A 23,756-nucleotide genomic window follows, 5' to 3' on the forward strand; every position below is an offset into this window, starting at 1 on the left:
TACATCCCTCCTGTATTCTGCCAAGGACAACCACAGGGCTCTGTGGTCACCAGGAGTTGAAATTGACGCAATGGCACACTTTAAAACTGCATGTAAAATCCAAAACGGATTGTGAGGAGCTCCAAAAGGATCTCTCCAGACTGGGGGAGTGGGCGACAAAATGGCAAATGCGGTTCAATGTTAGCAAGTGTAAGGTGATGCACATTGGGACGAAAATCCCCAACTTCAAGTATATGCTGATGGGATCTGAGCTGTCGATGACAGACCAGGAGAAGGATCTTGGAGTCGCGGTGGACAGCTCGTTGAAAGTGTCGACTCAATGTTCATCAGCTGTGAAAAAGGCCAGTTCCATGCTAGGGATCATTAGGAAGGGGATTGAAAATAAAACTGCTAATATTATAATGCCCTTATACAAAATGATAATGTGGCCACACTTGGAGTACTGCGTACAATTCTGATCACCACATCTTAAAAAGGACATTGTAGAACTTGGAAAAGGTACAGAAGAGGGCAACCAAGATGATCAGGGGTCTAGAGCACCTTTCTTATGAGGCAAGACTACAACACCTGGGGCTTTTTAGTTTAGAAAAGACGACTGCAAGGAGACATGATAGAGGTCTATAAAATCATGATAGAGTCTATAAGAGGTCTATAGAGAAAGTGGAGAGAGAGAAATTCTTTTCCATCTCACACAACACTAGAACCAAGGGTCACTCCATGAAATTGATTGCCAGGAGGTCTAGGACCAACAAACAGTTTCACACAACGCGTGTTCCACTTGTGGAACTCACTGCCACAGGATGTGGTGATAACCAACAACCTGGATGGCTTTAAGAGGGGTTTGGATAACTTCATGGTGGAGAGGTCTATCAATGGCTACTAGTCGGAGGACTACAGGCCACCTCAGCCTCAAAGGCAGGATGCCTCTGAGTACCAGTTGCGGGGGAGTAACAGCAGGAGAGAGGGCATGCCCTCAACTCCTGCCTGTGGCTTCCAGCGGCATCTGGTGGGCCACTGTGCGAAGGATGCTGGACTAGATGGGCCTTGGGCCTGAGCCAGCTGGGCTGCTCTTATGTTCTTAAGTTAAGAGAAGAAGGAGAGAGAAGGCAATGTGGGGTGTGGGGAACTCGTTTTCGGGGTCCAGCCTGTTTGGAATAATTTGTAGTTTAATTTTAAGGAGCAGCCTCTACTCCCAGGTGTTGCAGCCAGTGGGACAGGAATGGGATACTTTATTAGTTCCCTATTGCACAGAAAATTACAGGAGTGTTTAAAAATGAACCCAAAGTAAACTGGGAATAATAAATCGGGGATGAAGCATAGGAACATAGGAAGCTGCTTTATACCAAGTCTAGGGATGTGCACAGAACCTGCTGGCCCAGTTCGGCTCGAATCCGACCGGATTTGAGCCACACTGGGCAGCTCGGACTCTATTGAGCCCAGTCCAGTCCAAGTCTGCCGTTGAGCTGGAGCGAGGGGCTAAACGGCTGTACTTGTAAAGGGGACTCCGACAAGGATTCTTCTTTACAAGTAAAGGGCTATGGTGAGGTGAGGGGAAAGTTATATCTTTATTTTTACCTATAAAAATCACTGCGTGGTAGGATGGCAACAGCAGCTGCCACTGTAGCAGGGGTGGCGGCAGCTCCTTCAGCCCTACAACCAGCTTCCCAAATGACAGCCTGGGCTGCCTGCAGGCTGTTTTGCACCTCTGCATGCCGAGAGGTCCAAAACAGTCTGTAGCAGTCCTGGGCTGACATTTGGGAGGCTGGCAGAAGGATAAAAGGAGTCTCCGCCACCAACCCTGCCACTGTGGCCACTGCCACCATTCTGCCACACAGCAATGATCTTTAAAGGTAAAAAGAAAGATAGAACTTTTCCCTCACCCCCACATTCACTGCAGCCCTTTATTTGTAAAGGGGAATCCTTGCTGGATTCCCCTTTACAAGTATACCATTGAGCTGGTTCATGTGACTGCTGCACCCACCCCACCCCCCACCCCAGTTTGGCTGAAGGGCATGCCTTCAAGCCAAGCCAGCTCGAGTGTGAACTGGCTCGATTTTGAGCGGGTTCGCACATCCTTGAGTCAGACCATTGGTCCATCAAGCTCAGTATTATATACACAGACTGGCAGCGGCTTCTCCAAGTTTACAGGCAGGAGTCTCCATCAGCCCTGTCTTTGAGATGCCAGGGAGGGAACCAAGAACCTTCTGTATGCAAACATGCAGGTGCTCTTTCTAGATTGTCCCCATCCCCTAAGAGGAATATCTTACAGTGCTCACATATGTAGTCTCCCATTCAAATGCAAACCAGGGCAGGCCGTGCTTAGCAAAGGAGTCAGTTCATGCTCTCTACCACAAGACCAGCTCTCCTTCCTAAGCATCTGCTAATACTTAAGTAAAAACAAATTCATGGGTGAAGGTACCTTGAGAGTATCCTTAAGATTGTCTGTGTACATGGGGTTCCTACAGTAGTTATTTCAAAATGGATTGGGAATCTATTAAACTGTATGCACACCCACTAGGCTTCACCTGTTGCATAGTCCTGTGTGTAGAACAACCCCTTCCATTTTACTGAATCGGGAACCCCTTCAGATAGTCTCATTTTGTGCTTCAAAGCTTTTGCATCCACAAAGGTCACTTGACAGGGACAAAAATGCATAATAACTATCCTGCACATTAATTGCATATGGGAATCCACAGTGTTAGCTGTCGTTCCATGGAAAGGAAACGTCATGCCCAATTTGCTCTGTTATGTTAATTGGAGGCAGGAACAGCCCCTTGAATCATGGGAAGTTTCCACTGGAGCCCACAGCCAGGCAAAGATTAGTCTGTTTCAGAGCAACTGTGAATAGCAAGAAGGCTGGTTGCCAGTATTTTTGGACAGGCAGACAGTCCCTGTTCCACTTGTATTTGAACACATGGTGTAGACACACTCAAAAAGAAGACCAGTAGCCATGCACAACAATTTGTCACCCTCCACATGTCATTACAAGACCATCTGACAGAGCAAGATGTCACAGTTGTAGACTGAATTCATGATGGTTGTAGTTTGTTTAACCTCTAGCCACATAAATGTGAGTGTTGTTTTTGTGTGCAGCTGTTCCAGGGTTTCCCTGTTCTTGATACGTAAAATATAATCTGCACCTAGAAAACCCAGAAAGGTGTTGGTAGTTTGTTCTAAGGAACGGACATGATACTTCATTTTATTACATTTTAATCTTGTAAACTGCTAACTTGGCAAAGAGGCACCTTAATGTGGTGATTCTCTTTACTGAGCAGGGGGAGAGTAACTGGCCCTGTCCACCCTCAGCACAGTATCTCCAGCGACTGTTGCTGGTGTCTATCTGATGTTTCTTTTTAGATTGTGAGCCCTTTGGGGACAGGGATCCATCTTATTTATTTATCATTTCTCTGTGTAAACCGCCCTGAACCAGTTTTGGAAGGGCGGGATAGAAATCAATCAATCAAACAAACAAACAAATAAAGTTTAAAAAAATAACTGCCATGGGTGTTTTTTTAGAGAAGGGTGGTATAAAAGTCTTAAGAGAAATACATTGTAGAGTGCAGTTTCTTTGCTCATTTAAATTTGGAAGCATATATTCTGATTTAATGTTTAGATTCTCAAGTCACTCTTGAATATTTTTGGCGCTTATCATTTGCTTTCCTGATCTTTTACTTTTTATTCTAAGGAAGAGGATATAAAAGAGGGTCGCAGCCCTAGAAGGAATTGATTTTGCAAGCCGTCTAAAAATTGTTCTGAAAAGCATACTTATTTTCAGCCATTGCTGACTGTGCAGCCAATCAGACTTAACAGTAAATAAAGATGACTGGAGTTAAGGTTGGCTTATTTAGTCTAGACAGTATTTTTCTTGCCAAATGTTACTGTTCTCAGTTTTACCTATCACGACTGTTTGATAAAGACAGTCCATTCTCTTGAACCCTAGAATGAGTAATATTTGGGCCTATACTACGAGACAGTATTTAAATTATTTCAAATTGGTCAACGTGGGCATTTTCACAATTTCATACAAGACTTCATGTATGTGCATGTGGAAATATCTTTCATATACTGAACTGTGAGGTGTTGAGGCCATGTGGAATATAATGAAACTTCAGTCAAAGCCCAGGGCCTCAGTCCAGAGCCAACAGTGCTTGAGAGCTTCCTGTTGTTTTCTGTGAGAATAGAAATGTTGGCATGCTCTTGTTGCTGAAGAACACTGGGAGGCATGCATATATACAGAGCTCTGCAGGTGCTTTGTGTCACAGCTGATTTCTTGAGGTTTGCATGTTAAGGGATTATAAGAGTATCATCAACTGTCTATTTGGCCTCAATGCCATTCTGATTAATAATTCATACTCAATTTCTGTATTCTCTTTTCTTCTCCAAATAGAATGATACCGCTTTCATCCCAAACCTTGATGATGAATGTGCATCATGGCCAAACTCAGGAATATGTGCTGAAACCGAAGTACTATCCAACAAAGAAAGTGATTTCGGGAGAACAATCTACAGAGAGCTCGTTGCCTTTGAGAATAAGTCAGGATCTTCTTGCATCATCTTTTCAGTGTGAGTATTACTGAAATGCAGTACACTCTGATGATGATGATGATAAAGGAAGCAAGGAAGTTGGAGGAGAAGATTTTGTAATTCTAATCGACTTCTCCTGCCCTCATGTTGACTGAGTAAATGCACATGCTAGTCACAACAGAGAGACAAAATTTCTAACTCTGATAAATGACTGCCTTAATACAATTAATCATGGATTTAACTAGCAGGCAGGTGTGACCCTTGATGTTATGGTGCCCAGGAAGTGTTGTAGAAATACCTGCAAACAGTTACCATAAACATAAATGGGAAGTTTATATTCCTATGTTGCTGTTATCATAATAATCATATTAATATATTCTAGTGTTGTATGGGAATATAGAAGAACCCAGTGAACATTGCATGAAAAATGTTTACATGAGATCAAAGTCAGAATATATCATTAGAATTGTAGAATTTTTGAGTTGGAAGGAATTTTGATGGTCTTCTAATCTAACCCTCCTGCTCAATGCAGGAAGATGCTGTAGCATCCCTTAGATATGTCCATCCAGCTTTTCTTTGAAAATGAATGGCACACACACACTCAGAAGGAAGCAGACAGTTCCATAGCTGAACACTGCTCCTAGAGCAGGCCTGCTCAACTCCCCCCCCCCTTTTTTTGAACTACAACTCCCCCAACCACAGTGGCCAATATGGGAATTGTAGGCCAAAATCTGCAGGAGGGCTGAAATTGAGCAGCCCTCTCCTACAGTTAGTAAATTCCTAACTCTTGTCTGAATATGTCTCGTCTGAATATGCTTCATTGGTTCAATCCATTGGTTCTACTTCTGCCTTCAGGAGCATCTGAGAACAAGGCCACTCCTTCTGTGTGACAGCCCTTCAGATATCTGAGCATGGCTTTATAGTCTTATTCTCCACTTTACAGTCTTAGTTTCCATATCTCCATAGTCTTATCTCCTGCAGGCTAAACATACCCAACTTCTTTAGCCGTTTGTCCATAGGACTTGGTTTCCAGAATATCCCCTCCCTGCCAATCCTTGTTGCACTCCTCTGGATCTGTTCCAGTTTCTCAGAGTTCTCTTTTAAATAAGCTGCAGAGCTGGTCACAGTATTCGAAGGTGAAATTTGACAAGCACAGAATAGATTGGAACAATTACTTTTTTGATCTAGACACTATGCCTCTCTTAATGCAAGATAGCACTAGGTTTTTTAGCAGCTGCATTACACAGCTGGCTCATGTTTAACTTGTCCACTATGACACATAGATATAGGTTCTCTGCATTCAGCCTTAAGGCTGACTCTTCCTCCCATGGTGTTGCCTCTCAAGAAAAGATCCTTAAATAGTATCGATACAGAAAGCATATCAATACTATTTAAAGATTTTTTTTCCTCTTACTACATTCAGAATTACGAGGCAGGAAATAGATATATGACCTCATCGTGAACAAGGATTCTCTTTCTTCACAACTGTGTTAAATTCTTGCATATATATGAAGAAACTTGCAAAAGACACGAAACGTTCTTCATATATATGCAAGAATTCAAGGGCTTAATATGCGATATGAGACCACTTAGTTTTGTGAATTCTTTCGTAACAGGATTCGACCAGCCCCGCTCCTGTGCTTCCTGCTTTATTTACTCTCTCTACTTTCCTGGAATGCATGCACTATTCACATGTTTGGAAGGGATAGGTGAGGCTGTCAGTAGAATGTGGAGAAAGGGAGAGATTAACGGTTCACATCTTGTCAGCCAGAGTAGTGGACTGTGGCAGGGTATTGATAACATTATTTGAAAAACATAGCAAAAACTACCTCCATCTTGAGAGCAGGCAGTAGCAGAGCAGTGGTTTTAGCAGAGCCTGGAAGAGATTGATTTGCTTTTTACTACATTGAAAGAAAGCACAGAATTGAAAGGAACAGAGGCTTATATTTGCCATATAAAAATGTTATCCACGATGGGGAACCTGTGCGGGTATGCACAGTTCTTCCAAACACACTGTGCAGGGACAGGAGCAATAAGCTGGATCAGTCAGTCCAATAGCAGCAGCAAAGACTGTTCACCTGCTTTGCTTGCTTCTTCGGTCCTCAAAGTACTTCACATATATGAACTCTGAAATCTTCATAGCCACCCATTAAGACTGTTCAGTATTTCCTCATTTTACAAAAATGGGCATAGGGACATAAGAAGCTGCCATATACTGAGTCAACCATTGAGTCTGTCTAGCTCAGTATTGTCAACGCAGACTGGCAGTGGCTCGCTTCTCCAAGGTTGCAGGCAGAATCTCTCTCAGCCCTGTCTTGGAGAAGCTTGGAGAAGAGGAGAGCTGGTCTTGTGGTAGCAAGCATGACTTGTCCCCATAGCTAAGCAGGGTCTGCCCTGGTTGCATCTGAATGGGAGACTTGATGTGTGAGCACTGCAAGATCTTCCCCTCAGGGGATGAAGCCTCTCTGGGAAGAGCAGAAGGTTTCAAGTTCCCTCCCTGGCTTCTCCAAGATAGGGCTGAGAGAGATTCCTGCCTGCAACCTTGGAGAAGCCGCTGCCAGTCTGTGAAGACAATACTGAACTAGATAGACCAATGCTCTGACTCAGTATATGGCAGCTTCCTATGTTCCTAAGCCAGAGAGGGAGCTTGAAACCTTCTGCTCTTCCCAGAGCGGCTCCATCTTCTGAGGGGAATATCTTACAGTGCTCACATGTGGTCTCCCATTCAAATGCAACTGGGCCAGACCCTGCTTAGCTAAGGGACAAGTCATGCTTGCTACCACAAGACCTGCTCTCCAGTGAAGACCCGATAGTGTACCATGTGATGATAGTGAAGATGTGATGGTAGTGGTTTGTTTGTGTAATCATATGGCTGAGAATTTATTTGAACTACAGCATTCTTGACTGAAAGTAGTTGTACATTGATTCTGCATCCAACATATGATTTTCAAACCTACCTTCAGTTGTCACATTTCTTTTTAACATAGTTTCTTAAACAATTCCACAAAGGCATTGCATGTCTGGAGATTTTGAGACTCTGGCACAAGAAATCTAGTTGAGAGTCTGGCAGCGCTGCCCCAGAGTGTTCCTGCCAAGAACTTGAAGGCAGAAATCCTGGTCTTAAGCCGTTTAGGTCTGCCACTAACTGACCAAGATTGCTGCCTCTCTCTTCATTTTCTCAGCTCTCAGCTTTTAAAATTTTGTTTGAAGGATTTTGTGGATGGAGTTGAGCAATTCAAACAACCAATTCTCCATCTTTCCATGAGAGCTAGGTGGATGCTTCCTTCCCTAGGAAGCACCATCAGGGTGCAGTTCTGACCCTTTAACTGGGAGATTGGTCACCAGAGGGACACTGACAATTATTAGAGGAAACAACAGGTGAAATAAAAAGTGCAGAGTTTGCACAAGATATGGTAAATATAGACTGCAAGCACACATTGAAAGATGTGCTTAAAAATAAATATGGAACAGCTGTCTGAATTATTGGGCATTGTTGATGTTATGTACTGAAAATAAGTCGTGGCCTCCACAGAGGAAAAAAGAAGTATGTGATCATCTAATTCAGGACTCAAGAGTAGTTGACAACTTTTAGCCCAGAATTCTTGTGAGCTAATCTTTCCATCTTTAAAAGCATTCTTAATGTGTGTAGTTTCTTAGTTCCCCAAATACTGAAAAGTGTAGAGGTCTCATTATATATTCACGGGTATGTTTTCCTGAATTTCTAGTTTGTTTTAATTGGTCAGCAGCATTCTTTCTGGGCATCAAAGCAGGAGACTACAGATGACATATATGCATTTGTAGAAGGCTTAATGAACAAGACACATAGCTAATGTGTGCTTTATATCAATCCTACAAAATACATGCTTTACTTTCATCCATTTTCTGTTTGAAACTCCACCTGAATTTAAAGCTAGAATTTTATATAACAATGTAAATTAAAAACTCATGTTTAAAATGTCAGTCAACTCTATATTCACTTTTGGCTCTTTTAAATTGTTCCATGGTTTATATCAAACTTGCCCATTAATCTTTTTTTTTTTTTAAAGAATATAGAACACATTGATTTACAAGTCTCCAAACACAGAGCATGGCCTAAAATTCTGAATATGGAATCTTTTGATTAAGGGTTGGCCTTAACCATAGAATTTCTGCCTATGAAAATATAGCACATTCTTATCTTGGGAGGGATCATGTTATACAATATCTTTCATTTTTAGAGACAGAAATAATAAATTTCTTGGCTAACATAATGAAAGGAGAGAGCATTTTAATCAAGAGCTTTTCAGTGATTATTTGATAGGTTGATCTTAGCATGCACAACTGGAAGTGTGATATTATGTTTCGTGTGTGTGTGTGTGTGTGTGTGTGTGTGTGTGTGAAGTTCCTCTGTCTCCAGTATATAATTGACTCATATGAACAGCATTTCTTTTTAAATGGATGGGGCATAAAGAAATGCTAGATACCATTCTTCAGAAAAATATACATTGTGTAGTCTGTACATACAGCAAATGACATAAAATACAGCCCTTCTAATGATCTGCTACAGCTGTCACTCCCCCTGTTGAGTAAAGTGGTTCCCAAATGTGTGGATGCACTAGGCACCCAAATGAGGGAAAGACAGTCAGAGTGGCCGAATGACAAGGGGCACCCCCACTCCTGCAAATAGGCAGGATAGGTCACATTGCAACTCCAATCTCCTCCCCCCCCCAAAAAAAACCCAACCCCAAACCCCACAGGCCTTAGGGTTGATGCTTGTGCCCTTGTCTCTGCTGATGGAGGATATTCCCAACAGCAGGGTGGTATGCAAATGCAAACCTCGAGCAGGAATGTTGGTGAAGAGAGAGAGAACATCACTCAGCTGACCTAACTAGACTCAGAGACTGCTGATTGTGACCAGGCCCGTAGGTAGTCTAAAGGTTCAGGAGGGGCCACACACAAAATGTAGAGGTTCCAGACAGCTGTGGCCTGGAGTACTTATACATATTTGTGAAAAAATTGTCAGTGAGCAACAAAGGAAAAATATGCTTTTCTTATCATAATTTCTAGAAGTTTGATTTTAAACACAATATTTGTTTGTTTGTTTATTTATTTATTTAGTAAAACATTTTTATACGGCTCAAAACTTACGTCTCTGGGCGGTTTACAACATTAATTAAAAGCCAGAGTGAAGAGATGTGTTTTTAAAGACTTTTTAAAAGCTGTCAGAGATGGGGAGGCTCTTATTTCACTAGGGAGCGCATTCCAAAGCCTCGGGGCAGCAGCGGAGAAAGCCCGTCCCTGAGTGGCCACCAGACGAGCCGGTGGCAGGTGCAGACGGACCTCTCCAGCAGATCTCAGTGGGCAGCAGGGTTCATGCAGACGAAGGCGTTCTCTTAAATACCCAGGGCCCAAACTGTTTAGGACTTTATAGGTTATAACCAGCAGCTTGTATTTTGCCCGGAAACATATCGGCAGCCAGTGTAGCTCCTTCAGTACAGGAGTTATATGGTCTCTCCGAGATGACCCAGAGACCAGCCTGGCTGCCGCATTCTGGACCAACAACAGGATAAAAACAAAGTAAAACATTCGTTAAGACAAAAATGGGGAGGGAGAAACACACACATTACAACAATTTAAAATTTTTAAAATAATATTTTAAAACAGCATTAAAACCATTAAAACAACATTAATTAAAAGCCAGGGTGAAGAGATGTGTTTTTAAAGACTTTTTAAAAGCTGTCAGAGATGGGGAGGCTCTTATTTCACTAGGGAGCGCATTCCAAAGCCTCGGGGCAGCAGCGGAGAAAGCCCGTCCCTGAGTGGCCACCAGACGAGCCGGTGGCAGGTGCAGACGGACCTCTCCAGCAGATCTCAGTGGGCAGCAGGGTTCATGCAGAAGAAGGCGTTCTCTTAAATACCCAGGGCCCAAACTGTTTAGGCCTTTATAGGTTATAACCAGCAGCTTGTATTTTGCCCGGAAACATATCGGCAGCCAGTGTAGCTCCTTCAATACAGGAGTTATATGGTCTCTCCGAGATGACCCAGAGACCAGCCTGGCTGCCGCATTCTGGACCATCTGTAGTTTCCGGACTACGTACAAGGGCAGCCCCACATAGAGCGCATTACAGTAATCCAGTCTGGAGGATACCAGCAGATGTACCACTGTTTTGAGGTCGTTCACCTCAAGAAACGGATGCAGCTGGCGTATCAGCCAAAGCTGATAGAAGGCACTTTGGCCACCGCCTCTACCTGGGACACCAGGGAGAGGCTCGGATCCAGAAGCATCCCAAGACTGCGTACCTGTTCCTTCTGGGGAAGTGTGACCCCATCCAGAACAGGCAGATCAAAATCATCTCAGAATCATCCAGAACAGGCAGATCAAAATCAAAAACTAAAAATTAGTTTTTAGAAAGCTTCTTAAATCTAGGCTTTTTACTCAGGCTTTTACATGACCATTTCTATGCTGCTTCTATGTGTTTTTATTCTTGTGTCTATGTGTTTTTATGCTTGTATTTTACAGTTTTTCAATTAGATGTGATTTATATTTTTAGCTTAATATTTTAATTGTCATTTTTATTGTATGTTTTTAACTTTTGTAAACTGCCTTGGGGTTGTTTTTAATTAAAGGCGGTACAGAAATTCAACAATAAATAAATAAATAAATCTCTCGAGTTCCGACCCTGCACAATGAGTACCTCCGTCTTAGCCAGATTCAGTCTCAGTTTGTTATCCCTCATCCAGCCCATCACCGACTCCAGGCAGGCATTGAGGGAGGTTATGCCCTCTCCGGATGATGCTGACATGGAGAAATAGATTTGGGTGTCATCAGCATACTGATAGCATCCTGCACCAAATCTCCTGATTATCTCTCCCAGCGGTTTCATGTAGATGTTAAACAACATTGGAGACAATATGGAGCCCTGGGGAACACCATACAAAAGTTCAGATTTCGAAGAACAGCAGTCTCGAAGAGACACCATCTGGAACCTGCCCGAGAGGTAGGAGCGGAACCACTGCAAAGCAGTGCCTCCCACTCTCAGCCCCCTCAGACACTCCAGAAGGATACTATGGTCTATAGTATCGAAAGCCGCCGAGAGATCCCAAAGAACCAACAGAGTCACACTTACTCTGTCAATTCCCAATTGGAGATCATCCATCAGGCCGACCAAGGTAGTCTCCACCCCATAGCCCGCCTGAAAGCCAGTTTGAAATGGGTCAACATAATCAGTTTCATCCAAGACTGTCTGGAGCTGGGAGGCCACCACCCCCTCAATTACCTTGCCCAGCCATGGAAAATTGGAGACAGGCCTGTAGTTGTTCAAGTCCGAGGGATCGAAGGTAGGCTTCTTCAGAAACAGTCTAATAATTGCCTCCTTAAGACAAGGAGGCATCCTACCTTCCCTCAGAGACGCATTTATAATCTCTACCAGGCCGCCTACAACAACCCCCCTTCCAGATAATATAAGCCATGTCGGACAAGGGTCAAGAGAACAGGTGGTAGGCCGCACCATTCCAATCAGCTTGTCCACATTCTCAGGAGTCACAAACTGGAACTGATCCAACCTAATCACACAAGAGGAGTTGCTGGACACCTGCATATCAGACACTGAGGTAATTGTGGCCTTGTTGTCTTTTCAGTCCACAAGGCACTTTTGCTTTAAGCCCTTTTGCCTTTATTAAAACGAATGTCATTAAATATGGGCCTGTTCCCGTATAAGCATTTTTTGTTGATCCATGCTGGCTTACAGGTGTGCTGCCACAAACTCAGCCCATAATAGGTACTCTTCCAGATGGCAATAAACAGTGCCCTGAAAAGAACTTGCAGGTAAGCCTGCTCAGAATCCCACATGCCTGCTCAGAATCCACACAGAAGTCTTGCAGACTTCTGTTAGCTTTTCCAGTAGGATTGTCACACAGCCAGTAGGGACCTTGCAGGATTTCCTTAGTGCCACCTGGCAGCTAGCTCTTGCTCTCTGTTAATAACACACTCTTTTCCCTGTTCGTAAAAAAGAAGAAGAAGGTAGTATAGAAAAGTGGTGGGTTAATCACAGAATAACTCAAGCTAGCCTGTAAGTGATGCTGCAGAAACTGCACAATGTCCCTGCTGACTGTGTGACCTATGCATGAGATTCCTCTAGAAAAGCTGGTGGATGACTGTGAGAATGTATGGATGCCTTCAGCATACTTGCAGGCTGTTTTCAAAACACCAGTAATTGGCATCTAGAATACCAGTAGGTTGTGATAGTACGTCAGTTCAGGCAGTGCTTTATTGACAGCCAAACTTGGTGCAATCAGGATGTATGTGTACACAATTCTTCACAATAAGGATATGTGCCAGCCAGACTCAGAGCAGTAAAGATGTATCTGCACCATGAGTGCACATTAAACCTCCAGATGCACAGGAGCACCGTTCCCTAATTGAGTGGGCAGTGGGTGTGCTTCATCTTAAATATTTGAACCAACTGAGGAGGGGTAGTTTAGACAATGCCCCTGCCATGACTGGGAAGGTGCCTCTTTCCCACTAAATGGGGAATGGACATGCACATTCAGAGCTCCACTATGTGAAGTCAGGCCAGTGGACAAGGTGGTTATTCTCACGAGTTTGCAAAACCTGGTTGGTTTTGCACACTTGTGAGAACCAGTGGTCTCAAGGGCAAGCCCAGTGGCTCCACGGCAGCAAGCCCATCTAAGTATCCACCCTCTTAAACGAGGTTAAGGGAGCGAGCACTCCCTTACCTTTGTTTTTTTAATCTTGTGTCATCTGGCTGCTTGCACCTGCAGCTGACACACTTGTGGGGGGAGTGGCTCCCAAGAATGTACCGCGCACTTGTGTGGTGCATTATTGGGGCCGGGGGGGGGTGCCGCATGGCGCCGCTTCCCTGACCCCAACCCCCAGAGCAGCCGCTGCGAGGCGCAGGTGGTCTGCAGGAGAGCCGCCGCTCATCTGGATGAGCATTCTGCCTGCCCAGGGAACCGCTTCTGATCATCTGTGGAGAAGGTAAGTAAAACCCTCCTTCCCTGCAGATAGCCCGCTAGCTCTTCACACGGATCGTAATATCTGTTATATCTGCTGATATACAAGCAGAGCATAGGTAGATGCAAAGTGGTTCTGAGTGGCTCTGAGATTGCACTTGGATCTTTGGGGAAAATCTGTTTCCCCTATGGAGGTGCGCTGTTCCAACTTGGATCCGTTCCAATTTTGAGGATGTTGGGCCCGACCTCAATGGCCGTGCTTACTGCTCCCATTCCAGCAACAGTGCACCAGGTGCACCAGCAACAGTGCACCATTCCAGCAACAGTGCACCACTACAACTTCGACACTGACCACACACTCGGTCTCCACCACCTCTGGTCCTAACAGCGTTAACTGCGACCAGCCAAAGCCACTCAAATGAGCATCTGACTCTGGGGTCAAGCCCCTGCAAAAGGAGACTATCCCTTCAGATCATGCCACCAAAACCAAAGGCTACCCTTTTGGATCCTACCATTCCTTTGGACTCGTTGAGCACCTTACCCTCAAAGCTGAGGCCTCCTGAAGAGCCTTTGAGACTGATTGCCCCAAAATTGAGAGCACTCCATGCCTTCTATTGATCCTCATGAGGCTGAACCCAACCTACCGCTCAAGTCCAATACTTTTAGCCCGGATACTTTTTAGCCCAGACATGGCAGCCACCAGTCTGCTGGATGGAAGTCTCCTGTTTAGGACCCAGATCATGTAAGAACTCCACCCAGGGAAGGGGACACATTGCTAGTGGGAAGACTCTTATTTACCCATATAGACATTAGGAGGGCAACCATCCTCCACAAGACTGATATTGTCAGGAGTGCTGGGATCCCTACGGTGACTGTAGACACTATTGCTGCAGACACTGTGACTGTGAATCACAATCACCCTATCATAGATCCTTGTATGCACAGAGGCACTACTACTGCTATCACAACTCATCCCCACTGATGTACCATCCTCAGGATCAGTTGTTTTCCTATCATCGTGGGCATGACTGCCCCAGACACACCTTGGGGCTTCGAGATTGAGATCTAAGGGGCTTCGAGATTGAGATCCAATCACCGATCTCCACGTCAACCACTGCCTAACCAGCCAGTCGCCCCTAGGCCGACAGAAAGAGACACTGCTAAAGCTTTGGAGCCGGCCCTGTCAAACCCAGGCCCACAGGAGGCAACTGACCCATCTCTCCCTGTGGACTGTCCACAGTCAACTTGGATTCTGCCTTGGCCTCCGAAGCAGAGTCAGAACAGTCCGAGGCAAGCATGCACACATCACCTCTTGAGGGCATGCCAGCACCAAAAGCTGAGTCACCTACTGAGGATGTGCACTCTCACTCTAAAAGAGTCTTAGAAGGCAACATTCTTAGGATTGAAGGTTAAATAACCAGCCAGACCTGAAGAGGGCTCTATCTTTGGCTTAATCAAATTAGATGCTAGTACTTCTGTGGCTTTGCCTATGTTCAAGAGATTACACTTGATTCCTGGACAAAGCCCCCTCTGTACAACCAACCTCCAAACACATAGAATCCATGTACAGGGTTCCACTAGACTGTGCTTTTCTCCAGAGACATCCTGTCCCTAACTCCATAGTAGTGGAAGCAGCACAGTCCTGCTCAAAACAATGTAGCGTTTTATTTATGTATTTATATCTATGTAAAGTGCTTTGGGAACTTTGGTTGAAAAGCGCTATATAAATAAATATTGATCGTATTTGTATTCAACACCCATAGAAATTGTATTCGACACCCAGTTTTCTCCTCAAAGGGGAAGAAAAATTGGACTCGCTGGGGTGCCACATCTACTCAACCGCTACTCTGTAACTCAAGATTGCTAATTATCAGGCCTGAATGGGGTGTTATAATCACTTCTTTTGCAAGAAGCTGGGTTCTTACATCGACATGCTATGCTAGGAACAAAGGGACCTAGCATAGGTCATTTGGAATGAAGCTTTTCACCTTGCAAAACAGCAATTACATTCCTCCAGGCATCAGACTGATCGTGCAGCAAGGGCTTTGGCGTCTTCTGCTGCTTTACAACATCACACCTGGCTACGTTCTTCAGGATTAACTCCTGAAGCCAGGACACGCATCGAAGATTTGTCTTTCAACAGGGAAACTCTGCTCGGCTCCAAGACAGACAAAACTTTGGAGAAGGTTCACAAGCTTTGCAACACAGCCTGCTCTGTGAGCTTCAAACTAGCTCAATCCAGATAAGCAAAGCTTTACAAGTCATCTTCCTACTCTCAAAATTCTGATAGTTCCATTCAGAACCAGAGACAAAACACCTACAGGAAGCCTTCTCAGTTCTCCAGCTGAGAAGGCTTTGGCAGAGCCAAACTAGACACCAAATGAGCTAAACTAGACACCAAATTTGCTGGCACCTTTCCTTTGGGAATTGGTATGCAACTTCAGCCATATATGGATGCCTGGGAGGATATCTCATCCGACCAGTTGGTTCCCGCGATTGTACATTTGGGCTATACCTTAGAGTTCAAGGAATAGCCTTCCCAAACTTCTCATGTCTCTCTTACTCCTCCTACAGTGCCCCTCTTGGAAGAGTTGGACACTCTCCTTGAAAAGGATGCCATAGAACCAGTGTCACCAAATTTGACCAAGGATTTCTACTCTCCATATTTTATTGTTCCCAAGCATGCCGGTGGACTACACCCCCACACCCCATCCTGAATCTCTGCAATTTGAATCTTTTTCTCCAATACAATTTTTTTTGTATGCTCACTGTAAGAGAAATTCTAACCCTCCTGTCCAGCAACATTTGGTTTGTGTCCATAGATTTATTTATTACCACATTTATTACCACATCTCAATTCAGCCCCAACACTGAAAATTTCTTCGTTTCTAGTCAGGTCTGACCATGTGCCGGTCAGACCTGGTTCTGTATTTTCACCAAATGCATGGTCGGACTTACTTCTGTATTTTCACCAAATACAAGTTGCAAGTTATCTACTACTTGCAACTTTATATTCAGGATATTTTGTTGCACATCTGTAGGAGAAAGATATTCAAATCCTACTATAACTAGATGATTGGCTCCTCACTGCGAGTTCCCCAGATCTGTCGACCAGCCAGCAACTCAGGAGCCTCAGTCTTCAGATCAGTTCAAGAAGTAGAACTTGATACCTCCCTGGACTATTTGCTTTTTAGGTGTCGTCTTCGACTCCATCACAGTTTAAACATACCTACCTTCAGATTATATCAGTTCTATCCAGGATCTCGCCACACACATCACAGGTTACCATTACCATTCTTCAAGAATGATCAAATGGATGCTAGGCCTCGTGGCCTCAACCACCTCCCTACCCAATGCAAGACTGAAAATGTGTGTTCTTCAATGGTGGTTTATCAACCACTTCAGCCCACAAACAGACCCTCAGTCAAGGACTCTGACCCTACCGAGTTTGATTCAGGTTTCTTTCAGATGGTGGACCCTTCACAGATACCTGGAAATGGGGACTCCCTTCGTTTCCCACCTCCCACACAGGACTATCACCAGAGACACCTTGGAGACACCTCACTTTTCTTCCTTAGAACTCAATGGACTTTGGTCCTGGACCGTGGCAACACATCACATCAATTATCTGGAGCTCTTGGAAATGTTCAAAAACCTGAAAGGTTTCCTGCCCCACATTCAGGGCTGCCAAATACACATCCAGGTAGACAACACCACTGCGAAAGCATACTTGAACAGGCCAGGAGGTACCGGTACAAGGTCCAGATCTCTCTTGTTCCATGCTCTGCAATTGTGGGAATGGGTCCTCTTCCACCAAATTGAACTCTCTGCAATACACATGCAAATGTGCTAGCAGATACTCTAAGCAGGAAAACTGCAGACTCTCACAAATGTGCTTACTCAATTAATAGACAAGCCCTTCGAACCTCTAGCAGTGTGCAACTTGCGTCTACTCACCTAGAAAACTACTTTCCTTGTGGCTATTATGTCAGTTTCCAGAGTGAGTGAGCTCTAAGTACTCAGGATGGACCTCCTGTACATACTACTATGAATATTTATATAACACTCTTCAACCAAAGTTCTCAAATCTGTTTACATATAAAAATAAATAATACATAAATAAAATGATCCCCTGTCCCCAAAGGGCTCACAATCTAAAAAGAAACATAAGGCAGATACCAGCACCAGCTACTGGAGGGATGCTGTGCTGGGGTTGGATAGGGCCAGTTGCTTTCCTCCTGCTAAATATAAAAGAATCACCACTTTATAAGAGAATCGCCACTTGTGCTTGTTTTCCACAAGGAGAATGTCCAATTGCGCTGGACATTGAATTTCTTCCCAAGCTTGTCTCTTCCTTCCACAGATCACAGACCCATCTCCCTACCTGTCTTCTTTCCAAATCCCACCTTATGGGCTGGATGTCAGGAGGGTGCTAGCCTTCTACACTCAGCACACAGTTGGAATCAGGAAAGGTCCACACCTTTTCATGCCTTATAGTAAACAAACCTTGGGCTTACAGCCTGCTTCACAAACCATTTTAAGATGGATTGTGGAAACTATTAAACTGACTTAACAACTTGAAAAGAAACCATTACCTGATTTGGTGAGATCGCACTCTACCAGGGCTATAGCTGCCTCTACAGCATTAGAAGGAAACCTATCTTAGGAGAGTATTTGCCAGGCAGCTACTTGGGCAACACCAAAGTCATTCATATCCCACTATGCCCTAGATGTACAGGCACACCAATATGCTGCATTGGGTGGAAAAGTATTGAGATTCATCTTCCAGAGACTGCTTCTTGGCTCCAGGTAGGTAAGCTTGTGATGCACCCATGTGTGAACAACAGAGACCATGACGAAGAACAGCAGGTTGCTTACCTGTAACTAAGGTTCTAGTGGCCATCTGTTCGTTCACATGCCCTTTCTTCCTTCCCTGCTGCAGTCTTTTTCAGATCGGCGGACTCCTGAACTGAAGGGAAACCGCTGAAATGTAGCAGGGGAGAAAGAGCTTGAAATTTTCCCAAAGATGCTCCCGCACAGGCCCGGGAAGCCCCATGTGTGAATGAACAGATGACCACTAGAAGAACCTTAGTTTACAGGTAAGCAACCTGCTATTCTCTCTCCTCTGTCCATGTAAATGCATGCTAACACATCCTATTCTTCACACGCATCCCTGCAGAGCATGGTCCTGTTTCCCACTCCTTCAGGTAAATTGCTCATTCAGGCAAAACATCAAGAGTAACTGAGAACCAGTCATATTCGCTTATCAGTATCTTGTCTACCCACTTTGGATAAAGCCCGGTGATAGTCCCATTCTCAGAAATCATGCCAAATTCGAACTGTTCCAGCTGCACCATTTGTAGAAAGTATACTCCTATTTCCGACAGGAACTAGCAGCAGCATTCTGGCTAAGTATGGTAGAAGTAGAGGTCAGATAACAAATGATGAGGTCCATGGTTAGCTCACTGTGGAACTAGATGCAAGATCAAGCTGGAAGTCAATGTTCATCATGTAGTCTTACTGAAGCAGAGTGCTCTCGAAGTGGACTGGAGGGCCTAAGTAGACCTATAGAGAGTGGCATGTATTTGGAACCCCTCTGCTCTGGAGGGAGCCTGCATGACAGTGAGTAGGGTTGTATTCTATTATGAAGGTGCATGTTCTGGCGGAACTGCAGTGTGTTCAGTGGCCTTTGGAGTGGTGGTGGTGACGGGTGTGTGTGTGTGTGTCTGCTCTGGAGGTGCACATGTTCAGAGACTTGGAGCTACCTCCTCAGGAACAGAGGATGGAGGCTTCATTGTTCCTTCAGGTTCCTTCTCCTCCTCCATGGGGTCTGCTTCAGTGACTGCCTCCCATGAGGGTTCACGAATTTGGTCCTCACCATCTGGACCTTTCCTCTGGTGTTAGGTTCAAGGTCCTGGTCCATGACAGGTATTGAGTTCAGCATCAGAGCATGTTCACTCTAGCTGTTCTTTGCTTTCAGCTTAATGCAAAGTTCTAAGAGTCTTTCTAGTTCACAATAAACTGAAGAATGTTCAAAGCTTTCAAAACAAGTTCCAAGTACAGGAATGATCCTGTATACATTCTGCTGAAAGCTTCCATGCTACTTCCTAGCACAATCTTATCCTCTGTACACATGCCAAGCAGGGACCTTGCACAGTTTTCACAGCACCACCTGCCAGTCACCTCTTGCATTCTGAGAAGAACCCACTCATTTTCATTCTGTGGCAAAAGGTGTGTGGGTGTGTGGGGGTGTGCGTAAACAGGAGATAAAATCATCCTAGGAAGTAATGTAGAAGCTTGCAGTAGCATGTGTACGGGGAGTAAGGTCGCACTTGGAACGTGTATGAAAGTGTTGAACATCTTGCTGGTTATTGCTGTCTGGAAAGATCCTACAACATCCCAGTGAAATTAAGTAGAGCCTTTAATAGCTACTGTAGATTATTTGACAATCCTAATGTGCATGAACCCCTGTATAAACAGCACTTCTGTATCACCCCCTCCATCTGATTATATAAGCAGTCTAAAATAGTCCAAGCCATTCAAATTAATGACATAATACAACATGACTCTATAATGTCAGAGGTAAATTCTGGGTAACCTTGGTTCTAAATGAGCATGAATTCTAAGTATTTGGGAGTTGCTGGGTTTCTTTGCTTTAAAAAAGTGTTTTGGAAAATTGCAGGTGAGGAGTTACTCTTAAAAAAACAAAAAACCCTGCAGGCTAGACAGGTCGAGGCAGAATTCAGTACTTAGAATAATTTACCTCAAATTACCTCATTCTTTGCTTTCTTTAGTTAGGATTCTCTTTTTCGGCAATTGCCCTAAAGCCGGTTGCCAAGAAACAATAACTGTATTATTTGTTGCTAATTATCAGGCAGGTTTTGCATTGTTTTAAGTATATAAAATGGCCACAGTACAAAAATGGGTGCTCCAGGTGAGGGGATTATACAGGAAGGATCTTGATGGTAATGAAATGTTAGACGAAATATGATTCATTAAAACAAACAACTGTCTTCACAAGATTCTCAGTTTGTGCTTGAGATTTACTCATACCCATGTAAATAGGTGAACAACTAATTATATTCACTTGTTCCTTTGACTCAGACTAAAAAGGACTCTGAGACATTTAATACGATACAATGGAAAGATTTCCTTGAAACCACCACCTCAGTACTTGCACACATGTGGAGAAGCTGAGTTTATAAACCATAGTTGAATGATGTACCACTTAGCGTGGGAGGATGGGGCACATCACATTCTTAGCACTGTGGAATTCAAGTATTTCCTCACAACCTGACTAGACTACTGAGCCAAATATTTTAACTGGATAGTGAATCAAGAAGGCACATGGCACCCACCAAGGTACAAATCGTTCCGTTATGAGTCTGCAGTTGGTTTAGTTATTCCTCCCTACCCCCCTCATCCTTAAACAGTCCTGTTGGATCTTGACACACATTAGCTACCTTTTGTATGCTATTGTTCTAATCCCCTTGCTGAGAATGTTAGCTTATGCTTTTTTTTCTATCAATTAATATTATCCAACCCTTCTTTGTTCCTAATAGTGATGAACTTAATGCACTGCACAAAATGTCACTATGTGGATGAAATCCAACAGTCCTTAAGCAGCTGCCTCATGTAGTGGTTTGGCAAAGAGGTGCTCTATGGTCCCCTCTGCCAGCCCATGACTTCTCTGGTGGAGACACACTAGCCCACCACTCTCCTTTCTTCCACACATCCTGACATTTCTTGGCCTTCCCCTTCACCTTTTGGAAATGCGAGAGGAGGAGCTGTGGTGGGGTGAGCATGCTGCTGGGCAGAATAAGGCGCAGGGGAAGCTAGATGAGGGGAGTGGGAACATGTGTGTTGGGAGTGGGAACGTGTGTGTGCGGGGGGATGACACCATCCGGGGGGGGGGAAGAGTCGCGCATTCCCTGCAGTGCTGGGGTGGTGACATGAAAGAGCAATGTGTGGTGAATGGGGGAATAGCTGAGGCTATCTGAGGCTCATTCACATAGCATTAAACCAGCAAATCTACATGACTGGTTATAGAAGTTTACATGCATCAAAGTCCTTTGTTAGTCTTCTACTGGTGGTCCCTGCTTATTCACGCCACAAATGGAGTGATTGTGGAACTGACTTGGATCATGCCATTTGTGAAATGGGAGTCATCAGCTTGCAAGAAGAGTTGCCTGCTTTGCTGTATTTTTCATATAGTGAAAAAGGACTGAATCATGAATGTGTGAGGCTGTGTATTGTGGAGATGTACACAGAGGCTGAGATGTAAATATTTTTAAACCTATAAAACAAATCAATAAAAGAATTAATGTGTTAGGGGATTATATATGGCTTTAACTGAGAAGTCCCTTGAGGAAGGAAGTTGGTTTCTTTAAAAAAAAATCTCCATTACTTAGAAATGCTGTGAAATAACTTCCCTGTATGATTGGATGGGTGAAAAAGGTTATTATTAAACAAAAAAGGTTATATTTTATGGTATCATTTATGCAATATCAGCTATCCTTTTGGTAGTCTAAAAACACTGCTGGGATGAGTTAATCCAGATGGGATGGTAAAATAACTGAGACAGACCTACTTTCGGAAATAAGTGATTTCCTCCTGGGTGTGTTTTGTCAGCAGTTTAACAGTTCTAACAGATAACCAAATAGTGTTTAGTACGGTATTTCTTTTCTTTTTAAAAATTTCCTGAGACTTGCCATGGTTGCTGGGTTTCCCCCCACTCTGTTGCACCTTGCAGAAATATTTTCTCTCTCTTTCTTGAGACTTCTTCCCAGATTGTAGTTTTATGTTGTAAGAACAGCCACATTACAGAACTTCCAAGTCTGAAACCATAAGTGAAGTACCTATGTTTGTTATACACAATTATTTTCCCCAAATAGAATTTATTAATAATCGCTTTGCTGCTATTGCTGCTATTTAGATACCTGCTTTTCAACAAAAGGTTCTCAAAGAGTTTAATATAAAAAAAGAAATGAGGTTTCCCTGTCCCAAAAAGGTTCACAACCTAAAAAGAAACGTGATGTAGACACCAACAGCAACCAGGGGAGGGATGTTGTGGTAAAGTAGGATTCTTGTATTATCTTTTTAAACCAAGCAGTGTCTTGTAGAACCATTCATAGAGCCCTTTCTCATGAGCAGTACGAAAGGGCTACAGGGTTTGCAGGGAGGGAGCCTAAAGTGTGTAGCTCCCTGCAAATGATCATTCTGTGTTTCCTGGGTGGGTGGATCGCCCGCCCAGACGAGCACCAGCTGCTGCCAGCAGCTCTGAGAGTCAGCGTGCCAGGATGTGTTGCCCTGTTCCTAGAAAACCAAAAATGCACCACACGAGTGTACAGTGCCTTATGGGGATCCCCCTCCAATGTCCTCTCTAAGCGGGATTCCCAGATCTTTTTATAGTCAACAACATCTGGGAATCCCTGTTAGAGAGAACACTGCCCCCCTCCCTGACATACGATCCGGAAAACGATGTTAAGGGAGTGCTTGCTCCCTTAACCTCATTTTAAGGGGAGGCTTCATAGACGGGTTTGCTGCTATGGTGCTACTGGGATCGGCCCACTCCCAGCAGTACACACGTGCGTGCAAAACTGGGCTGGGCTCCCTTCGCCTGGTTTTGCATGTGCGTGGAATCGTCTCATAGTCATTGGCACTTAGGTAAACAGACTAAAGCTTCAGGTGGAATTACTTGTGAGACTACCACTGAGGTATTATCCTAGTAACTCACAGTAAATCCTAGTAATTCATAGGGAGTTGCCTTATACAGTCAGATCATTAGTCCATCTAGTCCAGTATTTTCTACGCTCACCGGCAGCAGCTTTTTCAAGCTTTCAGGCAGGTGCCTTTCCCAGTCCTACCTGGAAATGCCAGGGAGTGAACCTGAGACCTTCTGCATGCAAACAGATACTCTATCACTGAAATATGGCCCCATCTCTTAAGGGGAATATCTTACAGCAGACAGTGCACAGATGTAGTCACCCATCCAAATGCAAACAAGGGCACTCTACTTAGCAAAAGGAACAGTTCATGCTCACTACTGCAAGACCACCTCTCCTTCTCGATAACTTCTGAAATATTTGTCTTGAATATCAGCAGCTTGAAAACCGCATTTCGTGTCTGTTTTCCGTGCCCTACACTATGTTTCTTTGCCTGTTTTCCCCCCAGTTTCATCCAGAAGCTAGAACAGTGCAGTCTTCCTTAGGACAACAGCCTTCCAGTGACTTCATAAGCAAAATGTCCCAAGACTGCAGTGGCAGCAGCAGGGTCACACT

The 23,756-nt window shown here is 44.1% G+C and overlaps 1 protein-coding gene across 6 annotated transcripts in view; it reads left to right on the forward strand.

Moving 5' to 3' along the window:
• LTBP1 (latent transforming growth factor beta binding protein 1) overlaps positions 1-23,756 on the forward strand; it is a 348,387-nt gene that overhangs the window by 65,914 nt on the left and 258,717 nt on the right. For all 6 annotated transcript variants that reach the window (XM_053303824.1, XM_053303841.1, XM_053303830.1 and 3 more), the window contains exon 4: positions 4,388-4,563. In XM_053303824.1, coding sequence (XP_053159799.1) covers positions 4,388-4,563 — 176 coding nt within the window. The remainder of the gene's footprint in view (positions 1-4,387; positions 4,564-23,756) is intronic.

This window comes from Hemicordylus capensis, chromosome 1 (genome assembly GCF_027244095.1).
Source record: "Hemicordylus capensis ecotype Gifberg chromosome 1, rHemCap1.1.pri, whole genome shotgun sequence".
NCBI classification, from domain to species: Eukaryota; Metazoa; Chordata; class Lepidosauria; order Squamata; family Cordylidae; genus Hemicordylus; species Hemicordylus capensis.